This window comes from Rattus norvegicus, chromosome 1, assembly GCF_036323735.1.
Source record: "Rattus norvegicus strain BN/NHsdMcwi chromosome 1, GRCr8, whole genome shotgun sequence".
NCBI classification, from domain to species: domain Eukaryota; kingdom Metazoa; phylum Chordata; class Mammalia; order Rodentia; family Muridae; genus Rattus; species Rattus norvegicus.
The window spans coordinates 46,641,136-46,668,530 of record NC_086019.1 but is presented as its reverse complement, the minus strand read 5'-3'; the positions used below and the strand labels follow the sequence as shown (position 1 = coordinate 46,668,530).

Here is a 27,395-nt window from a genome sequence, read left to right as displayed (position 1 = left end):
AAAAATGTGGGCTAGCTCTTGTTGCCACGGAAGTTCAAACCTTTATTTTACCGACTTTCTGCTTGCTGCAATCTTTTAACCTTGGGTATTTTAGACCTCTAATATCTGCCGCGAGTTCTTGTAACAAGGCTTTGTGCAGAGAGCTGATTTTAGGTTTGTTTTATTTTTGGGAGACTAAGGGGGAGAAGGCACAGATCACAGCACCACAGCCCATTGTTTGGGACATTTGTTCTTCCAGGGACCGTGTCCTTTCTCCTGGGCCAAGTACAGGGGTGGAATTCTGATGTCTCTTCACAGTAAGTGTCCCCACCATCAGAAACATGAAAGCGAGTCGAAGTAAATAGCGCTTTCTTCTGTTCAAAGTCTCCCCTTTCCTTTGTGTGCCTGAAGCACTTCTACGGGGCCAATGCATTTTCTCTCCATTGCCTCTTGTGCCAAAAAGGCCAGCATCTCCACAAGTCAATTACGGAGGGGAAAGCTCACAAGACAACGACAAGGAAGCAAAGGCATGAAAGGCCTCACAACCTCTAAGGATACTGGATGCTATGCCCTGCAAAAGCAAAGACAGGAGTAATTTCTACCTGAAAAAAATTAGAGTGTAGAAAGCTAAGACGGTGAACATCTTTGCAGAATAGGCTCTGATAGGAGTTTTCATTGTTCTTGCTGCTGTTGTTGTTGTTGTTGTTGTTGTTGTTGTTGTTGTTGTTGTTGTTGTTGTTTTAATTACTATTTTTGGGACACCAGGCTAAAAAAGCCATTGAGTGCTCCGAGCTTAATGAATCTCACGGGAGCTTAGAAGATAATGCTGAGGGAAATGTGAATTGTGGATCCACTGCTCATGAGGTTTTAGAAGATGGCAAGAGTGCAATTCATAACTAGACGGTGGGTCATTGGTGTGACATTTTCACTAAGGATTGTGAGCTCTGGTCATGCTGGAGCTGAAGAAACAGCCATGGTTGTCAAAAAGCTGTGGCTCCACTGAGGTAAAACCAAGCACATTTCACTAGGAGAGTGGGTGCTGGCCATCTGGGGCTACAGAGTCCGCTATGACGAATCAGAGATCAGCAGATGAGCACCACTAGGGTCATTTCTTGGAAGTGTTTCCTCAGGGTCAGCCCAAAGAAGCTGTGGTCCGCTGCATCTCAAGCCGGTAACTGAACCTGGCACTGGGTAAGAGTGACCCACCCAGTAGGAATTTTGGAGGTATAAAAGATGCAAGAGTGGGGAGCCATGAAAACTGCCTAAGGCCTGCAGTGTGTGCCATGGTCACACTGAGAGGTCATTAGGGAGGTGGCCTTAGCTGCAGTGGAGAGGAGGCTCCAGGATATCAGAGATGCCAAGACTGTAAGACAGTGAGTATGGAGTAGACTGAGACTAAGCCAAGCTCTGTGTGTTGAGGACAGAGAAGTGGAGAAATGACAGTTGCCTAAGCTCTGTAAGCTCATGCGTCCAAGATTCTGGAGACAGAACTGCAGACCATAAATTTATGAATTTATGCTGCTGAACTTAAGTTTTGCTTTTATCTGATGTATTCTCTCTCTTTCTCTCTCTCTCTCTCTCTCTCTCTCTCTCTCTCTCTCTCTCCCCTCTCTCTCTCTCTCTCTCTCTCTCTCTCTCCTTCCCTCCCCCCTTCTGTGGAGGGTGGGGTGGGGGGTGATTTTTTTATTGTATTTGTTCTCACCTGCTGCAGGAGGAAGTTTCTCTGGCGATGGCTGAGCAAGGCACTGATTGCAGAATGTCATTAAGAGTCATTTTATCACTATGCTTTTCCATTTTTGTTTTTGTTTTAAAACCACTAATATTTAGTCCCTGGGAGATCTGGTCTCTGATTCTTGGTCACCCAAGCAGGGTTGGATATGTGTTCCCTCTTGTGGAGTGGGCCTTTAGTCAAATCAGTTATTGGTTGGTTCCTCCCATGAGGTCTGTGCCACTGTTGCCCTAGACTATCTTGCAGGCCGTACACCCATGATAGGTCAAAGAGCTTATGGCTGCCTCAGGCTTTATATTTCTCCCTTTTTAGTAGTGTGCAGAGTATCTTTCTGGATCAAAGATGCTGAAACATAGGGTGAAGGTTTTATGCACCCGATAGCTCATCTTTTCCGTGTTCAATGAGTTGTGTAGGTGCGAGCAATCAGGCTTCACTGTCAGAGAGTATAGAACAATCTATTGTCTTGGAAACAGCTTCAGTTGTTGGAGATTCCCATGAGACCCTTTTGGCCAACAACTCAATTACTTGTTACCCAATTCTGGTAACTGGAAGCTTACCCTAGACAAAAGTTGGGATTCTGTTTCCCCCAAAATTTGGTGGTTTCATTTACATAGCCTTCATACATGTATGTATTTTATGAAGTTTCTACTGTATTATATATTTCAATACTACCCCTTCAAATGGCCCTTAATTTTAGCTCTCTCCCTGTATTTTCTCCTTCAACCTCCTCCTCCATCCCTCTCCCCATTTGATCCTCCCATTCCAGCCCACACATCCATCCATAATCATCTATTCCATCTCCTTTTCCTGTGAGATCTATCTTTACCCTCTAGCCTGTGTTCTATGCTGACCTCCGTTAGTTCTATGGATTCTCGGCTTGGTTATAATTGACTTCACGGTTAATGTGCACACACAAGCAAGTACACGCCGTATTTGACTCTCTGTATCTGGAGTACCTCACTCTGGATGGTTGTTTTCTAGATCCATCAATATGCCTGCAAATTTCGTGACATCATGTTTTTAAAGACTGAGTAATACTCCATTGTGTAAATATGCCACATTTTCTTTATCCAGTCTTCTGTTGAGGGACATCTAGTTGGTTTCCAGTTTCTGGATGTTATGATTAGAGCAATAATGAACATGGTCAATCAAGAGTCTTGTGATAATGAAGCATCTGTTGAGTACATGCCCAAGAGTTATAGCGCTGGGTCTTAAGGTAGATCAATTCCCATCTTCCTGAGAACCTCCACACAGATTGCCATAGTGACTGTATAAGTTTGCACTCCCACCAGCAATGGATGAGTTTCCCCCTTGCTCCATATCCTGATCTGATTTTTTATACCCAGTTCTTCCCTTTTGCAGTAACAGCATATATAACTCGTGTATATTTTTATAAAAGCCCACTGTTAAGTGATTGTAGACTTTTAAAGAGAAGTTAAACTTTTAAAACATTGGAAGTTTTTAAAAGACTATGGCGCTTTTAAATGAAGACTGCACTGTATACTTTAAAATTAACATGAGGTCTTGGGAGCAAGAAGGAAATATTATGGTTTAACAGCAATATGTTTGTGTTGACAAGGGATGAAGTATCTTGTTTAGGCTTAATTTTCAACTTGACCCAGCCTGAAGTCATCTGAAAGGAGAAATCTCAATTGTAAAATTGCCTGGATCGAGTTGATCTATGAGCATATCTGTGAGAAATTGCCTTGATTATTAATTGATACGCAGTTGCCCAGCCTATTGTGGGCATATGGTGCTGAACTACATTTAAAAAGGATAGTTCAGCATGAGCTAGTGAGTGAGTCAGAGAGCAAGCCAGTCAGCAGTGTTTCTCCATGGTTCCTGATTCAAGATCCTGCTTGGGTCCTTGTGTTGATGTCCCTCAGTGATGGGTGTTGACCTGAGAAGCCAGATCAGCCTTCCCTTTACCATGTTTCTTTTGATTTAAGTGTTCTTATCACAGCAACAGCATAAAACTAGACACCATCTAACACCTCTTCCCCATGGTTGTGCTCAAGTGTCTACATCTCAGTGAGGTCTCCCTTTGTCATTGTGATTTTTCCCAGACTGTCTCATCTCTACTCTGCACTGATTACCATCTAACATAGTCTATACTTTATGTGTTTATACATCACTCTCCTCCAAGACACAAACTCCATGAGGATGGTGTGTGTATGTGTGTGTCTGCCTGTCTCTGTGTATCTCTGTGTGTGTGTCTGTCTCTGTGTATCTCTGTGTGTGTGTCTGTCTCTGTCTGTCTCTGTGTGTCTGTCTGTCTCTCTCTGTGTCTGTCTGTGTGTCTGTCTGTCTCTGTGTTTCTCTCTGTGTCTGTCTTTCTATCTCTGTGTGTCTGTCTCTGTGTGTGTGTCTGTCTGTGAGTCTGTCTCTCTCTCTGTCTGTCTGTGTGTCTGTGTGTCTGTCTGTCTGTGTCTGTTTGTCTGTCCACCTGTCTGCCTGCCTGTTTGTCTTATTCATGACCATTGTTCCAAAGTGTAATTTGGTATCTACCCATACATAGTAAACATTTTGTAAGCATTTGCAAGTGCATACAGAGGTAGTGCTGCCGTCTGTTGGTGAGGACTCTTGGGATGTTCAACATAAGGCGCTTTAGGCTCTGTTCTGCTTTGAAGCTACCTGGAAGGCCTATGGACTATACACTCCAAGAAGGATGTATACACAACCAGGAAGATGGGAGACGTCTTTTAGGGATAGTAATTGCACTTAAGGTTTACGACAGTGCTTCTCAACCTTCTTAATGTTGTGAGCCTTTCATACAGTTGTTCCTCATGCTGTGGTGACCCCAACCAAAAAAATTATTTTCATTGCTACTTTATAGCTGTAATGTTGCTAGTTATAAATCATAGTGAAATATCTTATATGTAAGGTATCTGATATGTGACACCTCCCCACCAAAAGGGATCCAGACCTACAGTTGAGAACCACTGTTTTAAGAGACTTCTCCTTGGATTAATATTCTGAGTTTTCGTCTGAGCATGAACTGTTCAGCAAATATGTAACCTCTGATTCTGAGTGATGGTCTTAGATTCTCACTTCCTGTTCTTCCTGACTGTTAACACTACAAATCACAGCATAAATATGAAGAGAACCGGCAAGATACTCAGCCTTGAAATACATTCCATGATTTTATTTTCTTTGTGATACTAATTAAATCTCATTTATAAATTTGATTAAATGATGGTGAGCTTGCAAGGTATGGGGGGGAGGAGATTGGCTTCAGAGGGCATGTTTCAGGTGGTAACACACCAGACAGTACCTGGAGTGAAGATCAGGCTCCATAGACACTGGTGAGCCCTTCAGATGTCCCTTTGGGGGGACAGCAGAAAGTAGAGAGGGGAAAACCAATAGAATTAACAGATTTGTCTCCCATGGCTTCTTCTAGCTAGATACAATTATCTGAAACTCAAAGCACAAAGCTAAGCCTTTCTATTAGCAGACTCAAGCTGCTTGTCAGCTGCCATTTCCTCAATGCAGAGAGGGTGTTTCAAAAACTAAATAAAAAAGAAACAAAACCCCTTCCCAGAAACAATTTCACTGCACCAGTTGACACACAGGCACAACCTCCACCCACCTGCTTTGGAGGACACTGATATATCTCACTGAAGGGAAATTTCCTGTCTTGCGAGACTGCACTCTGTAATTACCATAATCTCCATTCTCAAGAGGCTGAAGCTGGTGAAGTGGATTAGTGCCCGAGCCTCTGGGGGGTCTCTGGAGAAGAGAGGTGAAATCTTAAGCTTAGGTCATAAGTAAAGATGAAGGGGGCTGGTCTAGCGGCTTATCCCCTTTGGGGAGCAATGAAAGGCACAGCGAGTTATGATTATTAATCTTGTTCAGAAGAAGCTCGGCCAGAAGCATGGAAAGTTGATCCTCATCCAAAGAGGTTGGCACAGTCCACGGAAACCCTGACTCCTTGAATTCACTCTGTGCCTTTTCAAACCCATTGGGATCCCCCCGCCACCCCCAAAAGAAATCTCAGTATGATGGTTTGTTCACTGATAGAGAAAAGCGTATGGTTTCGCAGAAGTGCCCGTCTGGGCTCAAATAATTTAATGGATGTAAAGTAGCCTGTGATTATCAGCACGTTATGGAGAGAGGAATGGATATGCCCTCTGTCTTCTCTCCTGACAGGTGTACTTCTACTGGATCTGCCGGGATGCTGCAGCCTTTGAGTGGTTTGCCGATCTGTTACTTTCACTGGAAACACAGATGAGTGAACAAGGGAAGGCTCATTTGCTGAGTTACCACATATATCTCACTGGCTGGGATGAATACCAGGTATCAGTAAACCCTGGGATCTCCATTACGGCTTCCATTCTTGAAAGAAACTCATTTCTGTAATGAGCTGGGGGCTTATCAGGCAGCAGCAAAGAATTATCCTAAAGTTCTTAAAGAGGAGAGAGGAACAGGAATCAGGCCAGACTGAAAACAACTACTTAAGGTAGCAATAAAAAGACCTCTAGCTGTTGGGTAATAAACGGCAACCCAGATATTAGGAATCTTTAAGTTTGAATTTGTCATTTGAATAGCGGAATCGCTGTCTTGTCATTAATTGGCTGCGTCATCTGCTGAATTCCTAATTGCTTCTGATTCTATGAGGCTCAGAGGAAAACAGAGAAGATTCCAGCTCATTTCTCTGCAGCCTTTCATATTGAAAAGCCTGTGAATCAGAAGATTACTCTGGACGCATGATTTGCATAGAGAGTTCTTTCTCTTAAGGGGTTCTCAGAAAACAGGTACTCTGTATCTTATCAATACTGAGATGGGGAGGAACTCTGCAAACAATTGTGTGAAAACTCAGTTGGACAGAAGTGATATGTGTCAATGCACTGACAGGATCAATCCTGATAAAAGCTATCACAATCGGGGTATAAATGATGATTAGGGCATCAGAGTCCAATTGGCATCTCCAAACATTGGAGTTGACGAAGCCATTACACTGGTTTGTGAAAGGTGTGTTTTAAACCCATGATTCTGAAGATGATATTTGATGGAACCCTTGACATACACGTTTAAGGAAAATAGGTTTAGACCAAGAATGTTTGTATCACTCACCAAATTTACAAATGATTATCCTAAAGGTTCTGCAAATGTTCCTCCCCCCACCTCTCTCTCTCTCTCTCTCTCTCTCTCTCTCTCTCTCTCTCTCTCTCTCTCTCTCTCTCTCTCCCTCCCTCCCTGCCTCCCTCCATCCTTCCCTCCCTCCCCCAACATTGTTATAACTTGGCTCTCTTCTTCTGTGAGTAAGACCATACTTGAGGTTCAAATATGTTTTGAATTTGTATGGTCTTAATTCCAGTCCTTCTTTAATATTTAACCCTCTGGGATAATCTGAAATTGCAGGATTCTTGGGAACTGGGCTTGATAGATCTTAATGAATTATATGGTGTAAATTAGGTTTGCACACAAACATTTTCCCTAGCTAAGCGGACTGATGGTCCATTTGGTGAGGCACAGACATGGCTTCTGTCTTTTGCTTCTAAGCCCCTGCCTGTCCTTCCACTGCTGAAGTAAATTGGTCCCAAGTGTTCACTTAGCCAATTCCTGCTGCTTGGGATTTATGAGACTTGGAACTCTGAAGTGGATTTTGTGACAGCACAACTCTGCCCTGCCTTATCTTTGTCCCTTTCAAGACTGAGATATAAAATATCTTTTTTTCCTAAATTAAAGTAAATTAAAGTTGATAGCTTCTTAAGTTTTCCCATGGCATGTCAGAAATTCTTCACACTTCCAGATTTCAAGCAGGAAATCGCTAATCTCAACATTTAAGGAGAAGAAAGGGTTGGTACGCTTCTGTCAGTTCACTCAAGCTCTGAGGGGCTGTGTTAGAAATAGCCCATTCTTAAACTGAGTCCAACAACCTCAAAGTGGCAAATTGACAAGAACAGAAGGGACAGATGGGAGAGGGCAACTCGAAAGAGTTGGAGATTAATTGAACAGTGGGCTGAGAAATATGGAACAGATATAATTCCAAATGTTTGAGCACCAGACACTAGGCGTTCCCACAGTCATAAGTAGGAAAGGCCTCCCCCTATACCATAATATGTCTTAACAAGCACTTTAAGAATCTTCTTAACCTAAACTGTTTCAAGGCAAACCTCACTGCTTTCCTATGGTCCCAGAGCTAATGGATGCTTTTGCATCCTGCTGTGTGAATTCAGGCTTTCAAGTCTTCTGCTCCTAGTGGTTCTACTCTCTGACATGTCAATCCAGACCCTCCTCCATTCCCCTATCCTCACTCAGCATGAACTATTGTTCCAAAACTCTTTTACAACATTAACAGCTAAGGTCAGACTTGCTGGACAGCAGTACCTGTAGCCTGACATTCTGACGACCAGTCTGCCCTTGTTAGAGCAGCCACCATAACTTGGGTGTGAACCTCCAGCACTAGCTGCCTTCTTGGACTAGGAAAAGAGCCATTCAGGCAAGTCATGTTCAAAGCAGGTAGCTGAGGCGCAAGTTGGGCACAGCAGGGCTAATATTCAAGTTGTCAAAACGAGCAAGATTTAGAGGATTGGAGAAAAATTGATTTGTGAGTTTCCAGGGCTGATGGTTCTCAGGAACAAGGCAGAGCACACACATAACTGAGGCAGGCAGAACAAGGTAGCTTCTAGAATTCATAGCAGTTGAAGTCAATGGTAGGGCTTGAGTATATGCTTATAAAGAGTATTGTGCCCTGGGCTCTTATATATGAGCCTCTAATTACATGGTGACTGGATGAATTAATTCACTGGGTTTGAAGCCAGTCACTTGCAGAGCCCCAACCAGACCCTGTAATGTCCTCTGTTCCCAATATCACATCACCATCTTCAAGTGTAACCCCCAGCACTTAAAACCTAATACTTTACAGTTGGTCCTCCATATTCTTGAGTTCCACATCGGTGTGTTCAACCAACTGGGGACTGAAAATATTGGGACAAAAATACATCTGTGCTGAAAACATATGTCCATCTTTTTTCTTTCCATTATTCCCTAAACAATGCATGACAACTATTTTCCTAGCTCTTTAACGGCAGGAAAGCTTTATAGACCATCAAGATGGTTTACGGTGTATGAGAGGATGGATGTAGCTTATACACAAATCCTTTTGAGCCTCTGAAGATGTTGGTATCTGGGGAAAGGGACAGTCCTAATATTTGAGAATGACTGTCCATCATACCATGTCAACTCAGTAAGCAGATCTGATTGTAAGACCCAGCTTCCTCTTGGGTACTTCAGGGCACTTTAGTCTGGAAATACCCTTTCCAAATCCCCTGGATTAAACGAATGGGGACAGGAGTGGGAGATTGGTATTTGAGAAGTTTCGTAGGAATAAAACTAACTTGTTCAGAGTATTCCCTTAACCATATTTATTGTATTACCCTTATCCTTTAAAATAAAATCTTTCCAAGCTGTATCTTTGCATATATACTAAGTATAAGAAAGTGTGTTGTCCCAACAAGAATAAAAACAAAGACAGATGAGACCTGATACTTGTCCTAAAGCACAACATTGGAGGCATCTGTTAATAAAGCATCTCAAACCGTGCTTAAAATATTTTAAACACACAAATGATGATGGTGAGTTCATCTTTTATTTATAGGCAGTTCCAGTGGGTTTTTTTAACGTCGTCTGATAATACAATCTTTAATTTAGGCAATTCACATAGCTTTACACTGGGATGAAAGTCTGGATGTGATTACAGGCTTAAAGCAGAAGACCTTCTATGGGCGACCCAACTGGAATGAGGAATTCAAGCAGATTGCCTACAATCACCCTAGGTGAGCAAAGTAAGCTCTCTCTCCTCTGCCTGTCAGGACCCTCCCTGAAGTCCAGACAAGCTGTCACTGGGGAAAAAATGTTAACCTGCAGTCAGAACGGAGAATTTTGGTCCAAGATTTAAAAACATATCTACCTTAGAAAATATAGCCATGACTGGCTTATATTTCAGGAACCACAAACCTCTGTTTCACTGGCTGACAGATTCAGACAATTATCGATTATGTTGAAAATCTTCACACTTAACCTCAATTTAAAGTTGGTATTTCTTAAACAGCATATGCCTTCAAAAAATCTTTTCAGCAGAGTTAGTCTCTAATTACCCAACTAGAGAATTCAATTCTATCCAGCTCGACAGTGTGTCTAGCACATCTAGCAAAAAAGCAAAGAGAAAAAGTGTTCTCAGACAGATAAAGCAGGGATTTGGCATGGTGCTGAAGGACCCAGATTGAAGCTGGGGTATTTAAGTGTCTATCCTGGCTCTGCCATTCCCATGGGGTATACCTTGGTCAACTAGTCCCCTCCTCCTCAAAAAACTGTAAATAATATTGTTTGCCTCCCAGGATTCTGCAAGAAAAAAAAATGAACGAAGATCTAAAGTGTCTGATACAGTATCTCAGTTAGGGTTTGACTGCTGTGAACAGACACCATGACCAAGGCAACTCTTTTTTTTTTTTTTTGGTTCATTTTTTCGGAGCTGGGGACCGAACCCAGGGCCTTGCGCTACCTAGGCAAGCGCTCTACCACTGAGCTAAATACCCAACCCCTCAAGGCAACTCTTATAAGACAACATTTCATTGGGGCTGGCTTACAGGTTCAGAGGTTCCATTATCACTAAGGTGGGAGCATGGCAGCATCCAGGCAGGAGTGGTGCAGGAGGAGCTGAGAGTTCTACCTCTTGTTCCAAGGCAAACAGGAGAAGACGGACTTCCTGGCAACTAGAGTGAGGATCTTAAAGCCCACATCCACAGTGACACACCTACTCCAAAAAGGCCACACCCACTCCAACAAGACCACACCCCCTAATAGTGCCACTCCCTGGGCCAAGCATATACAAACCACATCATACCTTTCTCAGCTGCCACTGCCTTCGCCTCCATCAATTCAATTATCACTACGATTATCCTAACTATATAATATACTTAATGCATGGAGGGCCTAGCCATGGGGCCACAAGACGAGGGTACAACCTATGACTTTCAGTTCTAGAATTTTCCATCTATGTGACCTTGGTTGGATAAGGTAGCTTATTTTGGCTTTATTTTTAGAGTCAATGTAAAAGCACAGGTGATAAATTCACACTCGGTGTTGTTTCCTTAAGTTAACACGGTGTTGAGGAGCTGGGTAAAGTATAAGTCACTAAGACTGAGTGTTATCCTCACTCCTATGTCAGTCTTTGTCTGGAACCTTCGTCATCTATAGCGTGTGCTGTCTTCATATTTGAGGAAGGAGTGGAAGGGGACAAAGGGAGCAACTAGAAGCTAGCAAGAGCCAAGAATCCTGTTGTGATTCGGGAGGCCAGTGAGTGGACTAGAGGCCATAAGAGGAAGTATTCCCAGAGATATCACTTAAGTTGGGTGACAGGTGATACTTGCAAACCATCATAAGACTTTAGGTATGATTCTCAGAGCTATAGCCACTTACAGGTACAAGCCCAACACTGACATGCGGCTCACCCTTGTTGCTGTAAGAAAACAAAATGCAATGGACCTGGAACAGAGGTAGAGAGGCCGGCGAGGAACAGGCAAGGGTAGTAGTTTGGTAGGTGGAGTGCACTGAAGAGGTTGTGAGGAGCAGTTTGATGCTGAACATTTTCCAGAGGTTGAATGGGCATGAGTTGTTGATGGACTGGGGCAAGACCCAAGCTGGAATCAACTTCCACTCGTTAGCATGGACATGACCGTGAGAATTACTGTGTAGAAGACACGGGGTAGGGGAAGTTGCATTGTTAACGTTTAGCTTAAGATACTTGTTAAACATTCAAACGTCCAGCAGGTGATGCCTGCAGCGGGATTTGGGGTGAGGACCCCAGCTGAAGGTATCTGTATGTAAACTGTGTGTGGAGGCACAACCTCAGGATAAATGATCAAGGGTTCCAAGACACATTATGTTCAGGAAGCAAGAAACCATAATCTCTATGTGTGTGTTACAAAGTTTAATATACATTACTCATATCTACCTTGGCAATCAAGCCATTTGAGGCTTTCTGGCTTTTTATCTGTTCCTTTATCAGTAAATTAAAATCTACCCCCGTGTCTCTGATGACTTCTCCATTCTCCATGATTGCCTAGTTTTTTCTCATTGGTCTTCCTTCCATGCTTCATTGATCTCTCTGTAATTCCCTGGTACCTTTTTCTGCCCTGTGGAATTCTTTTATGGTGAGCATAATTCATCTTTTGATCAATTCAACACCTTTTCATATTTTTTCCTTATATTTTCTCAGCACTGGAACTATGCCTTTCTGTCTTTATTAGCTGCCTGTGTGTCTGTCTGAGTTTACTGAACCTCCTCTTTTTTTTTTTTATTACTTTTACACTCCAGATTTTATTCCCCTCCCGGTCCACCCCGGCCCCCTAAGTTCCACATCCCATACCTCCTTCCCATCCCCCTCTGCACTGCCCCCCCATCTCCAAAAGGATGTCTCCACCCCACCCACCCCACCCACCCCACCAGACCTCTCTTGAGGGTTAGGTGCATCTTCTCTGACTGATCCCAGACCCAGGGGTCCTCTGCTGTCTATGTGTTGGAGGCCTCATCTCAGTTGGTGTATGCTGCCTGGCTGGTGGTCCAGTGTCTAAGAGATCTCAGGGGTCCAGGTTAATTGAGACTGTTGGTCCTCCTACAGGGTTGCCCTCCTCCTTAGCTTCCTCCAGCTTTTCCTTAATCCAACCAGAGGGGTCAGCAGCTTCTGTTCGTTGTTTGGGTGCACATAGCTATAACAGACTCAGCTGCTTGTTGAGTCTTTCGGAGAGCAGTCATGGTAGGCCCCTTTTGGGGAATGCCCATAGCCTCAGTAATGGTGTCAGGCCTTGGGGCCTCCCCTTGAGCTGGATCCCACTTTGTCCCTGCATCTTCTCTTCCCGAATTTCTTTCAGACAGGAAGAATTATGGGTCCGAGTTTTGGCTGTGAGATAGCAACCCCATCCCTCAATAAGTTCCCTCTCCCCACTGTAGAGCCTTTCATCTAGGTTCCCCCCTTTTGAGTCCTGAGAGTTTCTCACTCCCTAGGTCTCTGGTACATTCTAGAGGATCCTCCCAACGTTCTTCCTCCTGAGGTCGCCTGTTTCCATTCTTTCTGCTGGGCCTCAGGGCTTCAGTCATTTTCCCCCACCCAATACCAGACCATGTTCCCCTCTCCCCCACACCCATTCCCCTTTCCATCCCCTATTCTTTCCTTCCTCCCCCATTGTGATTGCTTTCTTCTCTCACCCAACTAAGGTGTCCTCACTTAGGCCCTTCAGCTTTTTGAGTTCTGTGGACTGTATCTTGGGTATTCTGTACTTTTTTTTTTTACTAATATCCACTTATTAGTGAGAAAATACCATGCATGTCCTTTTAAGACTGAGTTACCTCACTCGGGATGACATTTTCTAGTTCCATCCATTTGCCTGCAAAACTTAGGATGTCCTCATTCTTAATAGCTGAGTATTCCATTGTGTAAATGAACCACATTTTCTGTATCCGTTCTTCTGTCATGGGACATCTGTGTTGTTTATAGCTTCTGGATATCACAAATAAGGCCACTATGAACATAGTGGAACATGTGCCCCTGTGGCATGGTGGGGCATCTTTGGAGTATATTCCCAAGAGTCGTATTGCTGGGTCTTCAGATAAGTCTATTTCCAATTTTCTGAGGAACCTCCAAATTGATTTCCAGAGTAGTTGTACCAGTTTGCATTCCTACCAGCAATGGACGAGTGTTCCTCTTTCTCCACATCCTTGACAACATGTGCTGTCCCCTGAGGTTTTGATCTTAGCCCTTCTCACTGGTATAAGGTGGAATCTCAGGGTTGTTTTGATTTGCTTATCTCTGATCACTAAGGACTTTGAACGTTTCCTTAGGTGCTTCTCAGCCATTCAAGATTCCTCTGTGGTGAATTCTCAGTTTAGATCTAGACCCCATTTTTTTTATTGGGTTGTTTGGTTGTTTGGAGGTTAGCTTCTTGAGTTCTTCACATATTTTGGATATTAGCCCTCTATCAGATGTGGGGTCAGGGAAGATTTTTTCCCAATCTGTAGGATGCTGATTTGTCTTATTGACTATGTCCTTTGCCTTACAGAAACTTTCCAATTTCATGAAGTCCTATTTATCAATTCTTGATCTTAAAGCATGAGCCATTGGAGTTCTGTTTAGGCTGTTTCTTCCTGTGCTAGTGAGTTCAAGGCTCTTTCCCACTTTCTCTTCTATTAGATTCAGTGTATCTGGTTTTATGTTGAAATCCTTGATCCACTTGGACTTGAGCTTTGTGCATGGTGACAAATTTGGGTTTATTTTCATTTTTCTACATACAGACATCCAGTTAGACCAGCACCATTTATTGAAGATGTATTTTTTCCATTGTATATTTTTGGCTTCTTTGTCAAAGATCAAGTGTGTGTAAGAGTGTGGCTTTATTTCTGGGTCTTCTATTCTATTCCATTGATCAACCTGTCTGTCTCTGTAACAATACCATGCAATTTTTATCACTATTGCTCTGTAGGAGATCTTGAGGTCAGGGATGGTGATTTCCCCAGCCCTTCTTTTATTGTTAACAATTGTTTTCACTATTCTGGGGTGTTTTTGTTTTTGTTTTTGTTTTTGTTTGTTTTGTTTTGGGGTGTTTTTTGGTTTTCGATTTTTGGGGGGGTTTTTTTGGTGTTTGTTTGTTTTGCCTTTCCAGATGAATTTGAGGGTTGCTCTTTCCATGTCTTTGAATAATTGTGTTGGGATTTTGATGAGGATTGCGTTGAATCTGTAGACTGTCTTTGGTAGTCATCTGTAGCATTTACTATGTTAATTCTGCCAATCCATGAGCATGGGAGATCTCTCCATTTTCTGAGATCTTCAATTTCTTTCTTGAATGATTTGAAGTTCTTACCATACAGATCTCTCACTTGTTTAGTCAGAGTTATCCCAAGATGGTTTATGTCATCTGTGACTATAGTGAAGGGAATTGTTTCCCTCATTTCTTTCCCAGCCTGTTTATCATTTGTATAAAAGAAGGCTACTGGTTTATTTGAGTTAACTTTATATCCAGTCACTTTGCTGAAGTTATTTATCAGCTGGAGAAGTTCTCTGATAGAATTTTTGGGGTTGCTTATGTACACTATCATCTAAAAACAATGATACCTTTAATTCTTCTTTGCCAATTTGTATCCCCTCAATCTCCTTTTGTTGTCTTATTATTGTAGCTAGGACTTCAAGCACTATATTGAATAAAATGGGGAGATGGGGATCCTTGTCTAGTCCTAGATTTTAGTGGGATTGCTTCAAGTATCTCTCCATTTAATTTGATATTGCCTGTTGGTTTACAGTAAATTGCTTTTACTATGTTTAGGTGTGAGCCTTGAATTCCTGATCTCTCCAATACTTTTAACATGAAGGGTTATTGTTTTTGCCAAATGCTTCTTCCGCATCTAAGAAGATGATCATGTGATTTTTTTCTTTGAGTTTGTTTATATGGTAGATTACATTAACGGATTTTTGTATATTGAACCAACTTTGCATCCCTGGGATCATGATGAATTGTGGTTTTGATGTGTTCTTAGATTTGGTTTGTGAGAATTTTATTGACTATTTTTGAATTGATATTCATAAACGAGATTGGTCTGAAGTTCTCTTTTTTGGTAGCGTGTTTGTATGGTTTAGGTATAAGAGTAATTGTGGCTTCATAGAATGAATTAGGTAGTTGTCTAAGTTAGGGTTTTATTGCTGAGAACAGACACCGTGATCAATGCAAGTTTTATAAAGGACAACATTTAATTGGGACAGGCTTACAGGTTCAGAGGTTCAGACCATTATCATCAAAGTGGAAGCATGGCAGCACCCAGGCAGGCATGGTGCAGGAGGGGCTGAGTTCTACATTGTGACCTGAAGGAAGCCAGGAACAGACTGAGCATCCTCGGGCAGCTAGGAGAAAGGTCTCCAAGTCCACCCCCACAGTGACACACTTCCTCCAACAAGACACACCTTCTAATAGTGCTATTCCCTGGGCCAAGCATATGCAAACCATCACAGTAGTGTTCCTTCTGTTTCTATTTTATGGAATAGTTTGAGGAATATTGGTATCAAGTCTTCTTTGAAGGTCTGATAGAATTCTGAACAAATCCATCTGGCCCTGGGCTTTTTTGGTTGAGAGGTTTTTAATGACTTATTCTATTTCCTTATGGGATATGGGCCTGTTCAGAAAGTTTATCTGCTCTTGATTTAACTTTTGTATGTGGGATCTGTCTAGAAAATCATCCATTTCATCTAGATTTTCCAGTTTTGTTGAGTATAGGCTTTTGTAGTAGGATCTGATGAATTTTTGAATTCCCTCCATTTTTGTTGTTATGTCTCCCTGTTCATTTCTGATTTTGTTAATTTGGATGCTGCCTCTGGGCCCTTTAGTTAGTTTGGCTAGGGATTTGTCTATCTTGTTGATTCTTTCAAAGAACCAGCTTTTGGTTTTGCTGATTCTTTGTCTTGTTCTCTTTGTTCCTATTTGGTTGATTTCAGTCCTGAGTTTGACTATTTCCTGCCATTTACTTCTCTTGGGTGTGCTTGCTTATTTTGTTCTAGAGCTCTCAGGTGTGCTGTTAAGTTGCTAGTGTAACATCTTTCCTGTTTCTTTACCAGTGCACTTAGTGCTATGAATTTTCCTCTTAGCACTGCTTTCATTGTGTCCCATGACTTTGGGTATGATGTGTCAGCATTTTCATTAAATTCCAGGAAGTCTTTAATTTCTTCTCTATTTCATCTTTGACCAAATTATTACTGAGTAGAGAGCTGTTCCGTTTCCACATGTATGTGGGTTTTCTGTTGCTTTTGAAGAGCAGTTTTAGGCCATGGTGGTCTGATAGGATGCATGGGATTATTTCAATCTTCTTGTATTGGTTGAGGGCTGTTTTGTGACCAATTATATGGTTGATTTTGGAGAAGATACCATGAGTTGTGAAAAGAAGGTGTATTCTTTTGCTTTAGTGTGAACTGATCTATAGATATCTGTTAAATGCATTTGGTTCGTGACCTCTATTAGTTTCACCGTGTCTCTGTTTAGAACCTGATCTTTTCACAGATATTGGGTGAGGAAGGGAAGAGGGAGGGGTAGAGAAGCATTCAAGGTTCATAAGCATCCTATTGCAGTATCCTTGGTCCATGTGAAGTCACTGGGCTTCCACTGCCACAAGTGCTGAGAGACAGACCCCTGCAAACTGGGAGTACAGCTTGTGTTCTGACAGCCTTCCATGGGAAACCCTGCATTCTGAGAATGTTCTGTGAGGGTCCCAAGCATCCTGATCATACAGTAGAGGGAAGAAGTGAGTAGAGACTTCCATCAGCCTATAAGGGGCAGAATCCTAAGAGGAAAGACAGAAAACAGCTTAGCATCTAGCTGAAAAGTCAAGAGGAGGTGGATCCATTGTACAAGGTGACAGACAAGCTTCTGCTCCACAGACACAGCTTTAGGCAATCTCACAGAGCTGCCAGCCCATGGCAAGGGCAGCTCTTCCTTGCTATCGAATCCTGGCTCTCTCTTGTTTACTTTGCTCCTTGCCTTGGCTCTTGTGGATGCCCAGCCTTGAATCCAGTCCTGGAGCACCACCTAGTCTCCAAATGTGTGACTCCATTCCAACCCCGCCCCCCAGGAGTCTTCTAAGCATCCACTTAACAATGGATGCTCAATCTCAACCTCTTAAGCCTCTCTAAGCGCTGGGAGAAGTTCCCCTCACCTTGCACCTTCCTCATTCTTCTCCAGAGCAAATAGAGTAGTTTCATGCTATATGCTCATATGTAAAACCTTAAGTGGGTTTGTTCCTACTTTCTCTTTTGGGAGAAAAATATAGTTTTGAACAAATTTATACCTCTTGTTTTCACTGATGACAAAATGGATTTCCCACTTCCTGGCTCCCTGAGTGTGACAGAGACGCAGGAGAATGGCATGTACACATGCATGTGGAAGCTGGAAGACAGCCATTCATGTCATCCCTTAGGCATCACACACCCCTAGTTTTTTTAGACAGGGTTTCTCCTTACTAGCCCAGAACCCCATTTTCTGGGATTAGTTGGGATGGCTGCCTAAGGGACCTCAAAACTTCACCTGTCTTTACTTCCCTAGCAACTGGGATAACAAGCACATATCAGCAAGTCTGACTTTGATTGTACGGGCTCTGAGGAGCAAGCTTAGATCTCCATCGCTTCCAGGCAAGCATCTCCTCTGTGAGATACCGCCTTAGCCCAGCCTCAAACTGCAGGCTTCTGAAATTTCCATCTTTAAATTCATGTGGACAGCTCCAGCCTTCAGAGTGATCTCCCTGCGTTGACGCTACCTTGTGCTCACCCTTTTCATAATATAAAGTTGACAGCCCAATGCAGAAGGCCTCGCAAATCAGATCACATAATCATCTTTCTTCCCTGGAGGGTGTGAGCCAGAAGCACAAGGTGTTGAGAAGCCAAAAGCAAGGCCAGCCTTGTGTAAGCCCAGCTCAGAAAAATGCCATTTCAGGCAGCTGAGTCTGCTCCATGTAGGCAGTGAGTGGGAAGCCAAGGACAGTCCTATCTAAGCTAGAAGGCATGTTCACCCCATACCAGAACCCGCCATCAGAGCACACGATTGCATGGAATGGCGAGCTCTGTTTTTCAGCATGGTAGGTGTGCAAACTCTCTTTCTCTCATGTATGATTTCATGTTGTCCAGGGGAAAAAAAGACTCCTGGGGTTAAGCCATTTCAGAACCAAGACACTACCGACTACTTTCTACCTGAAAAAAAAAATTAATATCAGATTTGTAAAAAGCCTGAGACTCCGGAACACACTGGCTTATTAAATTGCTTCAAGCATCAATATAATTAATATTAGATAAATCCATGCAAAATCAATCATTATTTCATCTCTGGAATGCCAGGTCCCTGGGACCCGGCAAATCTCCAGCATCGAGCTTAGCACCGCCCTTCAAGAAGACTTTTAAAATGACCTCCGTAAAATAATTTTTTTGTTTTTCTTCTTTGTAAAAGGAGATTTATGCTTAATGAAGCTTTTAATGAAGAAATTACAGAAGGAGAATGCCAATAAAATCTAATTTTTAAACAAGAAAATCTAATATTGAGAAGTATTGCAATATGCTGGCCTTTGTCCAGATAGAAATGAAACACAATCCAATCACTGTTCCGCACAAAGGACAAAGTTACATTAATTTTCTTCAAGATGGTTATTAGACAGATAAACAGTATGTTCTCCCCTTATTATGTCATGAAGATGTTTGTTCCCAAGCCCACTTGGCTACCCTCACAAGGACAGCTTCTCCTGCCATTAGCTGGTATCTCTTGGCAAAGGTGGGTCAGGAAGAATTGCTGGATTTGTTAGTAGCCTCAGAAAAGATCCTTTGTTCCCCAAGGCCTTTGAAGTAGGCTCTCCACCACTGGCACAAAACTAGGCATTCTTAGCACTAACTCCTGTAATCACATTTACCTGTTCACTCAAAGCTAGTTTGTTCCTGTCCTAAGAAAGAGTTGAATCAAAAGAACGGAGGAGAAAGGAGCGCAAAAAACCTTTTTTTTATAGAACATGAAAAACACCACCAAAAATACAGCTTCAAGGGAAGCAGATCAAAGCGGATTGAGCAAGTTCTGAAGGAACCAGAAAATTGCAAAAATAACAGTAATAGAGAAACAAATTGATGGCATCAAAATGAATACAAATGAGAAACAGGAGAGATGATTTTAAAATAGATCAAAGACTGGAAGCAGAAAACAGGAAAGTATGTTCTGCTGTTCTTATCTGTAATTAATTTCAGTAATTATACCAGCTGATTTACAAAAACATGAGTATAGTGCTCAAAGACAATCAACAGAGAGCAAATGAGTATACATTTAAAGAGGTCATTTCTTGCTCTGCCCAAACTCTCATGCATGTGACAATTGCCAATTACTTCAGTTATATAAGCACAGGAAAGTATTCCAAGCATACAATGTGAGCCACCCCCCATTAAAGTACAATGGGCTAATTAGTGCATGCACTGACACCTAGGACTTATGGATCTATAGAAATGTGTCTTGTACAAAAATGGAAGCCCTGTTTCATTTTCTGTAAGCATTCTCAATATGCTGCCAACCTTTAGACAAGTGTTCATAGTCAGAAAATCACTTTCGAGAAGACAGGCGGAGTGAAAATAAATATAGCTTTGTCATATCTAGCTATTTTTTTTGCAAACACACATTGTGCATCCACTCACCCCTGTGGACCTGTGGCTTAGCTGTTCTTAATTGACTAAGAGGTTTGTCTGTAGGGCTTCGGTCTTTGATCTTACACTTCAGAAAATATGTATAGTTTTCTGCTTTTGACCTACCTGCTGGTATCTTCGCCGTGCCTTTTAGGTGTGAACTTTATGAAATTAATTAGCATAAAAACTTTTGAGATTTTTCCCAGTTTTCATCAATAACTTCTCTAACAATGAGGGGAAAGAAGAGACAGGGATGTCAGTGTTCGTCAGGACAGAGTCATCCAACGCAGACATGAAGACGGTGTCAACTTACTACACAAGTGGGGGTGCTTCTGATCCATATGACACGAATGTATTTTAGACCCCCATTGTTTTCAAAACTGTTTAAAAAATACCTTTTTACTAAATTGAGTAAATGTGTCCATCTGCAGTTACATTTGCTTGTGTGCACACCCTTCAGTTCTCATTTGTACATGCATATGTGCAAAACTGATGTTAAGAGATATTTTTAGGAAATTAGCATTCTGATTATAGCATACCAGGTCCTTTATCTAACAGGGTATCCTAAACATTCATTATATGACTAAAATGTTCGAGACACTCAAAGAAATAGATTTAAATGTAAATCCAGCACGTGATAAATTATAGCTTTATAAGAAAAGTAAAGCCACCATAATGGATGGTGGAAATATTGTCCCCATAGCTAAATGGTACCTTTTCCACCAGAGAGCACCCAGCTCTGGTTATAACAGAGTAAAAATTCCATAAAAATTACTAGCTTTGTTTGTCGTTGGGGGACTAAGAACGTAAGTAAATAGTGGGTAGAGTTATTACTCTGTTAACTTACTTTGATGGCATTGTTCCAGTAAATTAAGAGTTGTAGAAAAATCTTTTGGTTGTTTATATGCTTACATGTCTTAGACCGAGGTAGAACGAGGGTAAGGGAAAAATATAGGATGGAGAAAAATCGTTCCACCATTTTCTGGGATCCAGTACTATGAATCTACTAGTTTCCTCCTCCTCTTCCTCCCCCTCCTCCCTCTCCTCTACCTCCCCCTCCTCCTCCTCCTCTTTCTACTTTTCATCCCCCTACTCATCGTCCGCCTCCTCTTACTTGTTCTCCTCCTCCTCCTCTTCCTCCTCCTTCTCAACTTCCTTCCCACCCCCACTCCATAAGGGCAACAGCTTAATTCACTCATATCTACTGTTCAGCATGAACAAGTGAAAGGATGATGACATAGAGGAAACAGAGATGAGAATCCTGAGTGTACAGTGACAGTCTTAGAGTTTGTTGGAAAGTGGGCAAAGAAGAGGTACACATAAGTTTTGTTAGTAACATCTGCAGCCGGGGATAAACAACTCAGTGAGGAGAACACTGCATTAGTTTCTTGTCTTGCTGCCATGTCAAAATACCTGACAAGAAGCAGCTCTGAGAGAAAAAGTTTTTCTGGGTCCATGGTTTGCGGAAGCAGTTCATCATAGCTGGGGGAACAGGAAGTGCTTGCTCACGGTGCATGCGCAGTCAGGAAGCAGAAAGCTGTAATGGATCCCTCTGCTCAACCAGTTTTCTCCTTTGTGTTCAGTCTGAGACCCCAGCCCTTGTTGTCAGTCTTTCCTCCTCCTCAGTTAATTTTCTCTGAAAATACCTTCGGACTGCCCCCTAAGGTGTATCTCCTAGGGGATTCTAAATCATGTTGACAGTCAAGATTGACCACCATACACTCTTGAGAAACTAAGTACACCCGGCTGCTGGGCATTGACTACGATATGGGTTAGAAAGGGAGAGAGCTGGCCAGCGCAAGTATCGTCTGTAGTTATGAAAAAGATGGTGTTGTATAAAGTGTAATTATGTGATCAATCACTGGGAGGCTTTTCTAATGAAAAACATTCACTGGGAAGATTAACCAGAACTTGTGTGTCCACTGTCTGAAACCGAGTTTGTAGCTCTCGGTGCCGTCGTCCTGAGCCTTCATAAATCCGCAGGAAGCTTCTGTTTATCGATTTTATTTGCAGAACACACTCAGGGTATAAAGTAATTTGATTTTTTTAACAGGGTTTAGGGTCTGCCCCAACAGGGTTATAACTTACCAAGCATAAAAGCCAACACATAAAAACAAACGTACAATTTAAAGAGAAAAGGGCTCGTGCCAATGGAATTGGTGAGTCGAGGGGGTGGTGAGATTACCCCCAGGCATATCCACACACCCATCTATCTGTCTGGGAATCTGGGGGTGAGGGTGGTGAGATTCCTCCCAGGCATAGCCCCGTGCCTATCTAACTGCTCGGCTGAAATCTCCTGGCGGGTGATATTTTGGATGCTTTTCACGCATGGTGTTGCTCAACCGTTTTGAGACAAAAATAAATAAATAAATCCCACAGAGAAGAGCACAGCGGTTATTTAACAAACACGAGGGGTGGGTAGAGAAAGAAGTCTCCTGTTTATGAGAACTCGGAATAATTCTGTGGATGTTTTTAACCATTTCTTTCACCTTCTGTGAAATCTGCCCTTTTCTCACCAAAGTCAGCCACTCAGACTGGTCAACGCCATTACTGTTATTTTGATCCAGCTCAGCACCCGGGTGCAAGCTCTGCAGCTTTCGGGCTGTAAACTGGAGGATAAATGGTGTATCGTGCTTTTATACTTCTTTTGCACAGAATCTTCTTTTTTAACTCTAAGCAATTGTGGATAATTAAATTTTTATAGAAGAATTTTTTTTTCTTTAGCAATCCCATTAGGTCTCTGCTGTACTTGCCCATTGTGTCATAAAGGAAAAAGGAAGGGGAAAAAAACCTGCCACATCTGTGCCTTAACCATTTTGTGCAGATTCTCTCAGCTCCATAGTTTATGGGATGCATTCATGGCCGGGAAACCCTATATTGGTGCCATAAATGCCAAGGCTGGTAAAGAAGGTGAGGAGCCTTACTTGGGGGCAATGATGAGAAGAGAGACAGATTAAGGGCTGACTGCTGGGTCACAGCTGAGGGCAGATAGGAAATGGTCTTCCTGAGACTTTTTGCTGACCGCATAACCAAGCAACTATGGGCCCTGAGCACGGAACAGTCTGGACTTCACTAGACAGTGTAACAGCCACAGCAGAGTAGGGGAGCTGAGAACCACTGAAAATACCAGTGGCTCACCTGATGGCTCACAATCTCAATACTTTGAAAGGGGCTCTAAAAGGCAGGGCATCAAAGAACGCCATCAGCTTCTCAAACAGTGACTCTAACTATAAATGAAAGGTCAGTTCCAATCTGTGGGAACAGGCCAGTGGCAACCTCTTTGGTGACATTCACACTAATAGGAAAATATCGCCAACCATAAGAGCACCTTTGAAACCAAGAGCAAGGATACCTCTGGGCAGCCTACCCACAGCAAAGATGTGACTCCTTATCAAGAAGGGCCTCCACCTGATCTCTTCCCCTCAGATGTTTTGTCCTCTGTGTCCACACCCCACTTCCCATCCTCTATTCAGCCCCGAGGAGCAGGTGAAGCCCTGTGGACATGTGCGATATGGATATTCAAGAGCTAATAGCTACAGAGAGCACTGTGGAGTAAACAAATGGACAGGGCAGGGCTGACCCTGCCTCTCTCCATCCTCAGAGAGAAGCTGGGAGCACAGAGGAAGGAGACCTTGAAAGGAAAGATCCTCCTGATTATCTGTACGTGAAGCAATAAGACTTTGAGAAGAGTAGTTAATGTGCCCAAAGCTCATGGCAGCCAAATGGCAGAGACATCAGCCTCCTTAGCCATTTATCTCCTACTCCCATAAACACCTAAAAATTACCTCAAGTCAAATTATATAGTATAAAGCATTTTTTGGGGAAAAAAAAGATACTTTCACAAATATCTGGATATCTTTGAAAGTGACACTTAGACATTTCAAATCTGTTCTCATTTGTAGATGAAGCCATTTGGTGGATTCTTTGGAAGGTAGTTTAAAATGTGGTTAAACCATCAACTTCTACGATGGGCATCATGGTCCCAGAACACATTGTTAAAATAGGACTCTGATATATGGCAGAGAACCACTCTACTGTGTGAGCTCGGAGCAAGGCTATACAAGCACGTTCTACCAGAAGGTGGCTGGAAGAAAGGCAGTAGAGCTGGCTGGCCCTGGATCTGAAGAATTTCTCTGAGGCAGTATGGCTCATAGGCCCATCTGCCTCAATATTACCTGGCTTCTAACCAAAAGTTCTCCATGGATCCCAGCCAAAGAATCTCAATTATAACAAGCTGCCTAATGATTTTATACACAGTAATGTGGGTACTTTTGGTCTGGGCTAGAGAAAGTACTTTTTAGCTGATGCTGGATATTAGGACAAGAAAACATCACAGTGCGCAATGACTTAGACAATGGGGAGGAAAGCTTCACCCTCTGTACCTTTCAATAGGGGCTGGCATGCCCTGAGCCCTTGGACCAGTGTTCTGCTTACACAGGAGTCTGGGGTACTCTTGCGATGTGAGGCAAAGTTGCATCTTCCACACTATTTTTGGAAGTACAAAGATCAAGGGCCACACTGTTTGGAAGACTGGGTTTTCAACAACACTTGTCTCTTCGATCTCTTCCTTTAAGCATCCTTTGCAGATTGAATTCCAGTAGGAGAAATAAATTGAGTTCTTATTACTTTAATATACACCTTATTATCTATAAAAATGGCAAGATTGAACAAGGTATTAGTCAAAACCAACCCTTTCATAATAACTTTTGAATATATTGTCTTATTTTGCTTTCAATAAAATACACAGTGTGATTGTCAGATTACATATGTAAGACCTCCAGCCCTGCCCAAAATCATGCAGCAATGATCAACATGACCACCTACTCATCCCTTCAGCAAACGTGTGGTCTTTGTCTACTTAAGCGAGACACTATCCTTGGTGCTGGGATGAAGATGATGAGTCAGAAGTCCTGATTTACACTCTAACCACAGATCCAAAAAGATGTTGACCAACTTACCTGACGAAAACCACACCGTATCCCAACCCCCCCCCCGTGCTATTATCAAAACCCCTCCAGCATCTATGTTCTTGTGTCCCTGGTTCCTGTTTCTGGGAACCACAGGGCTCTGGGAATCTTGGCTAGAGCAATGGACTGCAGGCCGGAAGGACTCTTGCAAAAGAAACAGACAGATAAGAAAATAAATTAATAGCCTGGCCACAGTGTCTGCTTCCTAACCTCCTAGGCCTGTCATGGCTTCCTGCTGGCCTTGCCCAAGTAACACTCTCTCCTTTTCTTACCCCACCTGCAGCAGCAGCATTGGCGTGTTCTTCTGTGGACCCAAAGCCATGTCAAAGACTCTTCAAAAGATGTGCCGTTTGTACTCATCCTCAGATCCTAGGGGCGTTCATTTCTATTACAACAAGGAAAACTTCTAGATGTTGAAGGTACATTTAATGCACTGTCAAAGAGGCTAGAATCAGATAGGTCAAGGGTAAGGACTTTTTTTTCCACAAAGGGCCAAATAGGCAGCATTTTAGACTCTATGTAGAGGATAATTGTAGCCTCATCTTCTCCACACTGTGGTTCCAAAGTGCTTAAGTAGCCCTGAATGAGAGCACATCGGAACGGGCTAACTGAGTTCTGCTGTCATATGAATTTACTTATGGGCACTGAAGGTGAATCTCATATAATCTTTTATGTCACAGAATTTATATTTTTTGACAACTTAAAAATGTAAAAGCCAAGGTTGGGCACTTAACTAAAATGTAGAAATCATGAGATTATAAACTTAGGCCATAAGCTAAATGGGGCCAGTGATATGTACACAATGTAAATCAAAGCATGCTTAGAACATGTTTAAGCATGCTTTTAGAACACTGACATTTTCTGCCTTGTATAACATATACATAAAAACTAAATTCTATGTTTACCTTCCTTCTCTTCTTCCTTCCTCCTTCCTTTCTTCCTTTGTTCCTTCCCGCATTCATTCACTCCCGATTCCCTTTTCCCTCTCTTTTCACAAATAGTTTTAACCCAATCCAACATCTGCCCCTAAAATCATCTGGAAATGATTTTGGAAATTTCCATCGATTTAGTCTTTCCATGCCCTGTTGCTGGTTATACTTCTTTCCACCAGCATGAATATTTTATAACCATTGTATCACATATATCAAGAGTGATGTGAAAATTATTTAGCCACATATAGCAACAAGTGGGTTCTTCAGTAATGTCGACAGAACTTCATTAGTGGTCTATCAAATCTTTTATTTAGGCTTCATATTAAATTATGAACTTCAGAGGACTCCTCTGGCACTCCTATGCCTGTTACTATCAGAGTCCAGCTGAAAAGGCTCAATGACCAGCCATTGGGAACTGTACCACATCATACTTTAGTAGTTTCTAGATGATACGTCATGTACAATAAAACAAAAGCATTTGCTGAAATTAAGATAAATTGGGCTTTACAAATACTTCTTTTTTTTTTTTTTTTTTTTGGTTCTTTTTTTCGGAGCTGGGGACCGAACCCAGGGCCTTGCGCTTCCTAGGTAAGCGCTCTACCACTGAGCTAAATCCCCAGCCCCTACAAATACTTCTTATCATTGAAGACTATCATAAAAGAAGTAAATTGACCTGACAGGTTTTGATTTTATAAATCAGGGTCTTCCATGTGTTTCTAAAATACAAATTGATCGTTTACTTTCTATTATCATTAGATCATTTCTTAATTTCAAGTAAGAATTTTACTCTTAAAGTCTACAGGGGATAGTTGACTATATTCAATGATATCTCATACATGATTTCTACTGCCTCTGTATACATACATACATACATACATACATACATACATACATACAATAAGTACATAGAATAAATTCATAGATATAGTCATTCAAACTCCAATTGGAAAACATCCAGGCATACTATACAATTATTTTCCCATTTAAATTTAATTCAATCATTATTGATAGCACTTTCTATAGCCAAATCTAATCTTTAGCCAGAAAATTTAATACATTAACTTTTTCCCTTTCAATCCTATTCAGTTACTACTTTTCTTTCTTCGACTATTTGAAAATAAAATGTATTATTTGATCATGCAATTTTGTCTAATAAAATAAAACTTTTTCTGGTAGAGTACCAAAACTACAATTTCTTTTTATTTCTGGAGATACTGTGCAACATTTACATATATATGTATGTATATCATATATATATATATATATATAATTTTCTCCAAATGAGGAAAATATAAAAATCTGAGTTCCATAATGTTAAAATAACCAAATTAAATGGAAATAATTTATTCAAAAGAGAATCATTCGACAAAAATTATTCAAGGTAATTTAATACATCATAAACATAAACAGGAAGACACTTGAAAATGGGCACAAGGAGTATTAACTGAATTTGAATGTTAAACACTCTGAAGATAGTCAATTTGTTCTGAATTAATTTCTCTGCTAAGTGAAACTCCAATTAAATTAAAAATTTTCTTGATTTTAGAAAGAAAAAAAAACTAATGAGGGGAATAAAGAGATGGAAACAGTAAAGGAAAAGGAAAGAGAGAAGGGATGAG

The 27,395-nt window shown here is 41.7% G+C and overlaps 1 protein-coding gene across 1 annotated transcript in view; it reads left to right on the top strand.

Moving 5' to 3' along the window:
- Nox3 (NADPH oxidase 3) overlaps positions 1-25,254 on the top strand; it is a 64,833-nt gene extending 39,579 nt beyond the window's left edge. Inside the window, exons 11-13 of the mRNA NM_001004216.1 lie at positions 5,858-6,004; positions 9,362-9,486; positions 25,128-25,254. Of these exons, the coding sequence (NP_001004216.1) occupies positions 5,858-6,004; positions 9,362-9,486; positions 25,128-25,254 (399 nt within the window). The remainder of the gene's footprint in view (positions 1-5,857; positions 6,005-9,361; positions 9,487-25,127) is intronic.
- Positions 25,255-27,395: the final 2,141 nt, after the last annotated feature.